Below are 12,019 nucleotides of genomic sequence, written 5' to 3'. Positions count from 1 at the left end.
CCTTCCCCTCGGCGCGGGGTGTTTGTTGGGGTGCGGTGGCGGGATTTGCTTCTCGGGCTGTTGTTTAAACAAGCCCCGAAGGTTTGTCACGCGTGTCGGTTTGTGGCCGGGTTTCCATGGATGCAGTCGCCCCGGACCTGCTGTGGATGTCTCTGCTGTGCCCTCGCACTTCTGCCAGCTCTTGGCTCAGCCTGACTCCAGGTTTCATGTTCCTGTCTTGGGAAAACTTACTCTTGAATAAAGCTGAATTCTTAGCTTTAAGTTAGGTGGTGTCTTGGCAGTGATAACGTACTTGTTTTCGTAGAAGACAGCTGAGACATGCAGGAGCCCCCCTGCACTTGCTCAGCCCTGCTACCCCTTCACGTGTATCTTTTCATCCTGATTTTCCAGTTCATAATCTTAATTTGTGTTGTTAGTAGTGTGCAGTGTGGAACTAGAATTACTAGGGAAACAGATTACAAAATCTGTGTTGTTTCTGTAGTATTTTTGTGTCTTTTATCTCGGGATTTTTTATGACAAATTTCTTTCGTGGTGGTTCTTCAGAACTGTGTGAGGTCCACAGGAGCTCAGTGAGCACATGCTTGTGTTAAGAATAGATATGATTGGTTTTTAACAAGATAAGTGATTGGTTTATTAGTGTGTATTTCGGAGAATAGGGATGACAAAATGGAATTTAAATGGGAAAATAATACTGAGAATAAGATATCCTATTCTTGAGAAGGAAGGTAAAGTGGAGTGTGTGTGATGGGGTGAACTGGCCGTTTCCATCTTTTCTCTTGCTGTTAGCTGTTGTTTTTTTTGTGAATGTAACATACTTGCTTGTGGTTGGTACTACCACGTGTTACCTACTTGGAATTCAGTTTTACAATTTGCCTTAACCCTCTTTCCCATTCCACAAGTGAAGTGCTTGTGATGTGTGAGAGAGGGCCTGTAAATAGTGACTTATGTAAGAACTTTGCTCCGCAGCCTGTCTACCCTCCCTGCTCCAGAGCCTGATAATTAGGGCAGCTGCTTTGGCAGTGGATTAGTTGCTCTTGGTAGGTCTGCTGGGTTAAACCTCGGGCAGCATCCTCCTCCACCTCATTACCCTGCCACTATGCTCTATCCATGAAAACAAACAAATCTGCAGAGTTACTTAGGGATCAACGGAACAAAGGAGCTATTTAGTCTTCTGGCATATTGGTCTTTTTAAGAAAAAGGGAGCACAGTATAATGGGCCTACACAAGTAAGAGCTTTATTTACAGAAATAACCTGTGTTAGTTGGATGGGGTTGACTGCAGATAACCCGGTGATGAATCATCAGCTTTAAAGTGAACATCAGTAATGTTGGCATATAGCACAAGAAAAGAGAGAACAGTGTAAAAAATTAGCTGATTTAAATGGTTGCCAAATGCTTACCATCAGGGTAATTGAAAATTCTCCCCGTCTGTTCTCTTTTCTTAGCTGTACTGCAAAAAGCACCACCCAAGTTCACTGGAGTGCAGGGATGGAAAAACATTTAATGCTTCAAAGTTATTCTTATGGTTTGGTGGTGATGTGTGATAACTTTGCATGCACCTCAGGAGTTATGTATGAGGCTGCTGCATTTTTTCTCTTGCTGTGTTTTGTTCACATATATGCTTGGTGCAGTGACATATTGCTGGCTTTTTTTCCCCAGTTTTAGTTTAAATGTATCTTTTTTTCCTAGAGCTTCAACCTAGTATCCTGTGATCACAAAAAACATTTTGTGAAGAACAGGCAAATGAATGAGAAGTTTAAAAGATTTTTTAATTATGTCTGGATTCCATTTAACAATGAGTTTAATGTTTTTTTAATCACTTACCTCTGAAGTTATTTCTGCATTGTTCCTTGGTGAAATATCCATCATGGAAGCAATTAGTATTCATTTCAGTCTCTGGTTCTGAACAGTTGGCCAAACTATAGTGTTAATATTGCAAGGAAGGCAGCTTTCAGCTCATCATACCCTGAGCAGTACAGGAGAGGAAGCAAACTACATCAGCAGAGCAGACAGCAATCTTCTCCAGGCACAGTGGTAAGTAGGTGTGTTCTGCCACCTGTTCCCAGCCAAACTTGTTCCTTTGCAGAGCAGTGTTGCTGGGAGAGATTCTATCTTCAGCTTCTAACTAATAGTGCCTGATGCAGTGTGGTATTAGAAAGTAATGCTCACTTCACTTTCAGACTGATGGAATGTCCTGTCAACAGGGTAGAACAGAACTGCTGTTTTAGGGAGTTAAAAACTTTTAGGGAAAAAGCATCCTGGTAGTGGGATCCATTGCCTTTATCTACCTGAGCTAGAAGTGCAGATCTGTGGAGTGCTGAGGACCCAACTTTCATGCTGTTTGTCTACTTTAGGTTTTTACTTTACAGCAGTAGGTCCTTTGATCTGAAAGCCCTTTTTTATCATAGTGCATCTTCCACTTTAGTTTCATCTGAAAGGAGTCCAGTTCAGTGTATCCCAGTTACTTTTGGACAAGCTGATTCTGTGCTCTTAGTTTATGCTTTATGAAAGACACAGCTGGCTCCCAAACAAGCTAATTCTACCTTAGGGCATAAAATGCTATGTAGTTAAACATTTTGGCTCTTGGGACATCCAGGTACAGAATATATCCAGTTTATTGATGAAACATGGAAGTCAAAAAAGAGGAAGAATTAGCAAGTGGAGTTCTGGAGTCTTGATTTTTGCAGTTACTCTGGGGATCAGTAGATTGCTGTCACCCTTAAAAATTGCAGTATCCTAACCAAGCTGTTAGATAACAAGTTCATGCACCTCAAAGCTTAACATGGTTCATAGACCAGACTTGAGAATGGCTGCATAGAGCTGTAATCTGCATGTGCATGAAGTAGTCATTCGTCTGCAAACATCTGCAAGGATTGAAATGATAGCTGGATTGTAATTTGCATACTCACTGGACTTTTTTCATGAATATATGGAGTGTTGCAGGGTTGGAAGTGCTGCTATTGCCATTTGCTGATCATTCTACTTCCAGCTATTCAGTGTGAGACTTCATGGAGTTATGATCATTTGTACTGCTGTTGCTGAACACAATCATTACAAAGAATGTTGGTGGGTTCATAACATAAAGAGATTAATAAGCAATCACATCTGGAATGTCTTCAATTTTGGCAAATATTTTTTCTTAAATTACAAAAATGTGTGTTAGGAAATCAACAGCTTCAGAATTACTTTTTCATTTTATAACTGTTGTACAAATAGCAAATATCTGTGCTTGTGTGAAATGAGTTCTCCATAGACTTGGGATTAGTGATGGCTAACATTCAGGTTTTTATATTGCTTTGCTTTAGATACCTGATGCTTTTAAAGCTTGAAAGTGCTTGCCTAAAAATGCCGAGTTCTCATGGCATGTGGGAACCTTAACTTTCATCTGCAAAAATGTGTCTTGTGGCTGTAGTGATAACACTGGGATGTTCTTCCCTGAAGGGTTTGTTTCCAGTCCACTAGACAAAGCTTAAGCTGTGGTGGTGGATGAGCAGACTGTGAGGTTAAGTTGTACCTTTAATTCACTGCACCACCTGATCTCAGCGTAGTAGTTGGTGAGATGTGTCTGACTGATAATTTACAGAAGTGGAGGGAGCGTAACCAAGTGTTGTCTCTTGCCTGTGCATTTCACCTTTACTTCAGAACATGTTCCCCACTGCTTTTTCATCCTTTTTCACATTAATTCTCTCTTCTTACACTTGGCCTCTCTGAGAAGTTTGTGGCTGTTTCGTATCTTCTGTGCTGACGTGATGCCAGATGATTGCCTAAAGGTTAATTACTGAAAAAAGGAAGTAATGTGCTTGGGATATAGCAGTGTCCCAGACCTCATCCTTTTCTAAAATAATCTGTGCCTTATTTCTATAGCAGATTAATCACTGCTGCTTTGCCTTTTTGTTAATGAAGGTAGTTCTTTCTATCTGCTTTTCTGAGAGACTGTTCTGCTTCTATTCAAGGATTTGCGTGATTCAGAATCATAACTAATGTAACACTTTGGAAGTACAAGTGAAAGATACTAATGTGCTCTGCTCTTGTCGAGCTGCCAGGAGCACATCACACAGCCTTTGATGTCACATTTGATGCAGTCTTTAGTTGTACTGGTCTGGGACTAAATTCTTCAAAGTTTCACAAAACAGCATCTGCAGTTATGAATTCTTAGGAACAAATTTCTAGGAAGTGGAACAGAGTTTTGGGGGTAAGAATTCTAGACTACAGAGAGAGCCTTTCTCAGCTGAATATCAAAAGGGAACTTGTTTATTTTTCTGAGTACTTTGGGGAAGAAAATAGCCCAAATAGTTCTCTGCCCTGTTGTACGGGAAGCATCACATGTACCATTGAACTAGGTTTTTGAATATAAAAGGAATGATAGCATGATTGACATTATTCTAGGTGGTTTTAACAAAATGTTACCTGTGCAGTAGATAAATGATGAAGAGATGGATATTAAATGTTGATAGTGTATATATCAATGAAGTACTTCTGCCTGATTTAAACTTCAAGGAAAAAACAAATTGTCTTTAAAGTATACCTATGGCAGTGAAACTTTCACATATGTTACAGGGTTGGATTGCTGCTGTTGACTTAAAAACAGGGGGAAAATATGATGGTTTATTGTAACATTTTATAGATACATAGTTTTCGAGGAGAACTGAAACTAATACATAGTTTTAGGGCATACACAAGTGCACACACATACAGTGACTGTTCCATTAACTTAATTTAAAACAAAATAAAAAGCCTAACCCAACCCCAAAAAGCAACAACAACAAAACAAACTTGAACTTCCTCAAGCACTCCTCTTTATTTTTCTGTAGACATCTGCAGAGCAATTGAGTTGCTGGAAAAACTACAGAGAAGTGGAGAAGTGCCACCACAAAAGCTACAGGCTTTGCAGAGGGTCCTTCAAAGTGAATTCTGTAATGCTGTAAGGGAGGTAAGTAAACGTGATGTCAGCAGCTACCTTGAGTAAAAAAACTGTGACATTTTATTTTTTTGTATTAAATACAGCAATCTGATTTTATTCTTTTTAAAAGCTGAATTTGAATTACAGAGCTTAATAGACTAAGACTTATTTTTAAAAGTTGGAAAGATGATCATTTGTCAGAGCATAGTTGTGTGAGATAATGGCTCATCAGTTAGTGGCAGCTGCCAGGCTGTTTACCCTCTTGGAATGTAAGAATGTACAGAGCATTAATTACCTGTTTCTTTTAAGCCTAATCCATGTCACCATGTGCATCACCTTTGGGTGGAGCCTGGCACCACCTCATTTTCATTCCAGATAGTATTTCAGAGACTTTTAGGTGATTGACTATGCCTTGCTATTGCTGTTGTTGCTACCACTGATCCTAACACCTGGAATGATTTAAAAGGTCTGTTTGTAGACACAGGGGTCATCTCAATGTTTTTATCCTGTCAAAGACTGTGTTTATTGCTTAGCAAGTCTAAATGATTTACAGGTACCTGTGAAGCACCTCCTTAACATTTGCATTCTTATTGCTTCTGTTTTTTTGATGCAGTTTTTTTCTTAAGATAGTCAGTTGCATCAGTTGAAGGAAAATACGGGGTCCTGGGGGAAGTGCTGAGTTGTCAGGAGAGCTTTGAAGAGCTGTCCTTTTAATGCATGCATCCTTACTGAAGAATTCCAGCTTGAATCAAGCAAGAGAAGGTCATAATCCATGTCTCCAGTCAGGTGTGGTAGACCAGCCATAAGGGTTTCTGAATAATGGTGAGGTCTGAAGGAGTGAAGATTCGGTTAGAAATCTAGATATGCATGAATTAACTGAGCCATAAAGAGTCTGAGGGAGTTGTTTCTTTACAATATGGTAGATTTTCACCTGACACCTTGTAGTCAATCAAGAGTGATGTCTTATTAGAGGTGTGTACTTTTTAATGTACATATTTTTAAGTTGTAGCTTTTGTTTCTCAGCAGAAAAATACCTGTTTTCCCCATACTTGCTCTTTTTTGTCTCTAAAGGTGTATGAACATGTATATGAAACTGTGGATATCAGCAGTAGCCCAGAAGTTAGAGCTAATGCAACAGCAAAGGTAAAAGCCATACTATAATTTGTGTAATTATAATGTAATCTAATTCTTTAGAAGCAGAAGATTATTTAAAATTCAGAAGGATATTATCTGATAAAATGGATAAGCTTAACAGGATATTAGAAGATGTAACAAAAGACTTGTTATTTTTAAGTTTCTTCTGGTTTAATTTTGTACTTGGAGTTCTGAATTTTTCATGCTAGTGTTGATATCTAAGGAAGTAATCAAATTTGTCTTCATATTTAAGTACTTTGAGATAAAAATACTTTTTCGGCCTGTTCACTGGGTCTAGCTAAGGAGTCTGTTTAATTTCTTATTAATAGGATAATCTTGTTTCTTGCAGGCCACTGTAGCTGCATTTGCTGCTAGTGAAGGTCATTCCCATCCCAGAGTGGTTGAACTACCCAAAACCGAAGAAGGTCTTGGATTCAACATTATGGGAGGCAAAGAGCAAAATTCTCCAATCTATATCTCTCGAATTATCCCTGGAGGTATAGCTGATAGACATGGAGGCCTGAAGCGTGGAGACCAGCTGCTTTCTGTAAACGGAGTGGTAAGAATTAATTTCTCTTTATGTAGCAGTAACTACTTGCTTCCACTTGGGGGCACACAGAGAACATACTTGGCACAAGCTCGAGGTCGTTATTCAATCTTGGCAAAATAACTTGTTTTTGGCCTTGCACGAGCAACTTGCTTAGGTCTCTATAAAGTTGTGTGTATTGAGAGTTACAGGATTATATTTTGGTTGTCTGTTTCAGCTGGGAACTGTGCTGTTTGTGTCAGCACTTCAGGTTCTGAGGGGTTGTATAAATCTAGTCAAAGTATTGTTTAGTGAAATAGCCATTGTGGCTCCCTCTCATCCAAGTTTCATGATGCAGATTTTAATATAGTTTTCTGCACTAAGGTAAGTAGTAAATTCTGCTACGTTTCTCTAGACTGACCAGATTGTCACTAAGCCAATAAAAATGCATGTTGCTGTAATAAGATGGAACTGCAAGGTAGTCCTATCTTCAGTTGTGTGATTTTTGTTTTTTTTTCTTCCACTTAAGTGTACTGAGCTTCAGAAACAGAGGCCTTCTAGCATATTGAAGAGAGTATATGTCTAAAGGGCTGTTGTGTGTATTTATCTTTAATCTTCTGAAGAAGGACAATACAAAAAGCCATATACAGGGTGACTGGAAAGAGAAGGCTATGGACAGGCTTTGAGTTAAGGCAGCTGCTAGTTAAATGCATGAAGTGTCCCTCAAACTTTTGCTTTTACTTAGAGAGATGCTGTATGTTGGCTTAAAATTAGGGTTTTCATTACTACATCTGCAAACCCAATTTTATTTCAAGACTGCGGATCAGACTAAATCCTTCACTTTTTAACCTGAATGAGGTTTTTTGACACATGAAAAGAATAGAAACTTCCTGGGTATCCCTTGATACCCAGAGAATGCTAACATCTCTGAAGAATTTCCTTTTAGTTTTTGCAGATGGAATTCTGTCATCTTAATTCATACGACAGGCATTTTCTTGTAATTTTTGCTTCAATACTTCTTTAAAAAAATAGAAGTACTACTGCCAAGACTGGAGTGAATGTAGCCTAAAACAAGGTGGAGTATTTTTTGCCTCTCACTGGGAGATTGATTTTACTTCAGAATTGTAGGTGCTTTGGTATAATTAAACATCACAAACCTTTTGTTACCAGTTTTAAACAGAACAGCCTGCCCGTCCACTTGAATGACAAAAATGGAAACATTCAATGTATGTGTTGTCTAAGTCTGATAGAAGAGAAATAACCTGGGTTTTTTTTTAACTGTTGTCTTTCTTTCTGTAAGTAACTTTATAGTAACGGGGAAACCCTCCAATCAACAGGTACATCACCTGCCTTCTAGCTTCTAATAGCACCAGTAGGAGGTAGGCTTGGGGCAGTCCCATTGTTGTGTTTAATAAGTATGGGAGAAATAAGTGTTGCTGATAAAATGTATGCTGTCCAGGATTGTATATTTGGATGCAGTTGTTGAGAATTGTTGCTTAAAGTTTATAATGAGGTGAATCTTAATATAACCCTAACCAATTCTGAGTGTTGTTTTAAGGAAGTATTTTTATTCTTTCCCTGCTGAGTTGGGTTAGGCTGTTCTTAATCAATAGAGAGGAAATTAACTTCACTACCTTGGATTTACTGAGAGACATGAAACATGGAGATAAGCAACACACACTGCACGTTAGCTGCTTTATTGCCCAGTCTGCACTTGTTTGCCTTGTCATAACACAGGATAACATCAAGAAGGCAGGTATCTTGCAGTTGTCTGTGGCAACTTATTAGGCAAATTGAGGGTGACTGCTGAATTTAAAATGCATGCCAAAAGAACAGCAACAGTCTTGAATTTTCAGTGTGTCCTCCTGAAGCTGTTGATTAAGTGTATTTTCATAATTACTGCTTACTGTATGCAAATAGAGAAGTTAATTGTTCATCGTAAACCTCACCAAAAGTTCTGCACTGCTCTTCTGTTAATACTAATTAGTACATTTATTATCACCTCTTATTGATTTGCTGAAGAATAAATCCTGAACCTGAGTGACGTACTTGTGCAGCATTCAAATCAGGCTACTTCAATATTTGATTATGTAGAAGTTGTACAAAAGGTGAAAAAAAAAAAGTTTTCTCTGTGTCTTTACTAATGTTATACTTAATGTTTATGCTTTGCAGAGTGTTGAAGGTGAACATCATGAGAAAGCAGTTGAGCTGCTGAAGGCAGCTCAAGGAAAGGTTAAGTTAGTTGTGCGATACACACCAAAGGTCCTGGAAGAAATGGAGTCAAGATTTGAAAAAATGAGGTCGGCAAAACGCAGGCAGCAAAATTAGCATTGGGTGTGATCACCTAAAATATATTCCACTTACGTTTTATAGTTTTCTTTGTGACTCAGTTGATCCAATGCCTGGGTGATGGAAGACACTGTTCTTTTCGTTGAATCCTGGAATGATTGAGGTTGGAGGGACTCCTGGAGGTCATCTAGTCCAGCCCCCTACTCAGAGGAAGATTAGCTAGAGCAGGTTGCTCAGAACTGTGGCAGGCTGGGTTTTTGAGGATTTCCAGGGATGGCTGCTACATAAGATCTCTGGGCAACCTGTTCTAGTGTTTTGATCTCCCTCACACTATTCTTCTATTTAAAAGGATTTTCCTGTATTTCCTTTCTGCCCATTGTCTCTTGTCCAGTCACTGGATGCTACTGAGAAGAGTATGGCTCTTGTTTTGTTTTTAACTCCTTCCTATCAGGCATTTACACACATTAGTAAGATCACCCCTGAGCCTTCTCTTCTCCAGGCTTGACAATCCTAGTATTCTCAGCCTCTCCTGGTCTGTCAGATGCTCAAATCACTTGATGGCCTTTGTTGCCCTTCACTGGACCCATTTTTTTATGTCTGTATCCAGCACTTGAGTTGTGTCCCACCAGGGCTGAGCAGAAGGGAAGATCCACCTCCCTCAACTTTCTGGCAGTGCTCTCCTAATGCAGACCAGGAGGTTGCTTTGCTGCAAGAGCGCATCAGTGGCTTGGGGTCAGCATGGTAGTGTTCTCTGCAAGTCTGCTTTGCAGCTGGCCAGCCCCCCAGCCTGTACTGGTGCATGGGGTTCTTCCTCCTCAGGTGTAGGACTTTACACTTCCACTTGCTGAACTTCAAGGTTCTTGTTTGTCCACCTGCTGAGGTTCCTCTAAATGGCTCACTGAGAGCAGGCTCTGTCCCATCACCCATGTTACTGATGAAAATGTTCAACAATCTGGACCTGAGCACAGACCCCTGGAGTCCATCAGTGACTGACATCCAGCAGGACTTTGTGCCACAGATCACAATCACCCTTGGCAGTTCAGCCATTTTAAAAACGTTTGCAGTCTCCATGCATGTCACAGATTAAGAGGAATGTGTACTTCTAAAAAATGGCTTGAGATACCTTGAAAAAAACATATATGTTGATATTCCTATTGATTTTTTTTTTTAGTAAGACTCTTTCATGTCAGACCTTTAAGCATGAGAGTGATTTTACAGATTTTTCAAAAGCATTTAATATGACATATTTCTATATTTGACATCCCTTTCTTCCCCAGCTTCTTCTGCCATTACGTAGCATAGAATCTGCAGGTTTTTTTTCTGAATGATTTTGAAAAAAAGAAAAAGAAAAAAAGATTCTTATGTAGCAGTATTTTGGCACTTTTCTTAAGAATATGTTGTATATCAACTACAAAACCTAATCATGACCTACTGTGTAGCTGATAATGATACCAGATTTTGTAATGTTTTGGTGAGTACATTATTTTTACACTTCTGCTAAATCGTAATTCGTTACTATGGAAATTGTATTACCTCACCTGTAAATAACTTACAGTTGGTGTTCTCATATAATGATTTTGTAATAGTTGACTTTTACAAATTTGCAACAATCATTCCTGTAACTTATATTATTTTGTACTAATTTTAAAGCAGTACGGGGAAAAATTTAATTGTGTATGCAGTTCTGGATAGACTCTCTAGATGTATTTTTATATTCAGAAATGGAAAATATGTTAATGCAAAAGAATTCCAGATGTTTCCCTGACTTTCTGCTGTTTAAAAGAAATACTCATCTTAATTGTCATACCTCTCTTGTGGTTTTTAGTATGTGCTATTGTAGTCTTATCTCAGGCTGACTGTACTGGTCTTGGGATAGTTAGTACCTAAATTATTGATTATTACATTTATAAAAGTAAAATGTTCTGAGTCTTACATGCCAGGTTACCATGACATGTGAACTTGTCTGGGGTTTTATTCCTGACTGCTTCTAACTTGGAGGGTTCTTGTTTGTGCTATGGCAATACTACATCACCAATGCTATAAAACTTTATGTGGAATGGTGCTGTGGTGGGAATAAGGAAATCTCCAGGTGTAAGAGATTTGTCTTATCTCAAGTGTAGTTGATAGTGGCATGGTTTTTCTGTGCTGCTTTGAAGAAACTTTTCGGACAGAGGTTCACTTCTTGGAATCTCCCAGGTTTGAGGCTGTATTTGTGTAGTTTAGGTTTTGGCTTATTGCGGGGGGTTTTTTTAAGCATCACCTTTTGGTATATGTATAGAATTAATTTGATTGTCTACTGAGTGTCTTCACTTGTATGGCAGCTATGAGTGCATCCTGATTGACTATTAGTAATTTGATTCTTAGAGGCTTAAACTGAAAAGTGCAGTTCTTACTTTCTGGCTAATCCCTAGTCTTTTCACATGGAGCAGTATGATCCATTGAGAAATAATTCAGTATGAGAAAGAAAGGAAAAGATTAGTGACCTAAAAATGACAGCATGAAGTTTGTGCTTTATCAGTTGACCTACTGGAAAAGAAAAAAAAACAAACGTGATTGCTAGAGGCAAGTGAGAAATGGGATTGTGTTCTGCATGTTTGTAAGCATGGTAAGCCTGTAAAGAGAAATTTGGACTTTAAAGATAGCTTGAAAATGCAGTATAAATATTTATCAGATAGATGACATTGAGCACTGAATTGCATGGTTGATTGTCATAGGCCTCTTTCAAAAGGTCTCATGGTACCGATACAACCATGTTGTTGAATTGTATATTTTTATGGAACAACTAATGTTTAAAGTATTGAGACCAAAATCACTAGTTAGACCAATTGTGGATGTGTTTTTAATTTAACTGTAAGATAGTAGAGATTTGTTTTAGAGCTATATATAAATATATATATTAAAGAATGGTATGGATACAAGATAGAAATGTGTGTTTTAAAACCTGTATCCCTTGTCTTGCTGAACAAAGAGGTGTTTTGTTACTCTAAGGAAATACTCTAATGCAGCTAGAGCTGCTGAATGCAGTAGTGTTTTCATTCTGAATTGTAGCATTTGGATACAGTTTGTCAACTACAACAATATTGGGGGGTATATCTGGGCATATGAATTTTAACTGTAGAATTAAAAGTTTTTAAGTTGCGACAACAAAAAATCCGATAAACAGCTCATTAA

The 12,019-nt window shown here is 38.5% G+C and overlaps 1 protein-coding gene across 1 annotated transcript in view; it reads left to right on the top strand.

Moving 5' to 3' along the window:
- The window catches only part of LIN7C (lin-7 homolog C (C. elegans)), a 13,824-nt gene extending 4,781 nt beyond the window's left edge, over positions 1–9,043 (top strand). The window contains exons 2-5 of the mRNA XM_010004263.1: positions 4,811–4,929; positions 5,971–6,042; positions 6,383–6,592; positions 8,732–9,043. Of these exons, the coding sequence (XP_010002565.1) occupies positions 4,811–4,929; positions 5,971–6,042; positions 6,383–6,592; positions 8,732–8,887 (557 nt within the window). The 3' untranslated portion in view covers positions 8,888–9,043. The remainder of the gene's footprint in view (positions 1–4,810; positions 4,930–5,970; positions 6,043–6,382; positions 6,593–8,731) is intronic.
- Positions 9,044–12,019: the final 2,976 nt, after the last annotated feature.

Source organism: Chaetura pelagica, unplaced genomic scaffold (genome assembly GCF_000747805.2).
Source record: "Chaetura pelagica isolate M959 unplaced genomic scaffold, ChaPel_1.0 scaffold119, whole genome shotgun sequence".
NCBI classification, from domain to species: Eukaryota; Metazoa; Chordata; class Aves; order Apodiformes; family Apodidae; genus Chaetura; species Chaetura pelagica.
Note: the sequence above shows the minus strand (reverse complement) of the source record. Positions and strands in the feature narration are given on the sequence as shown.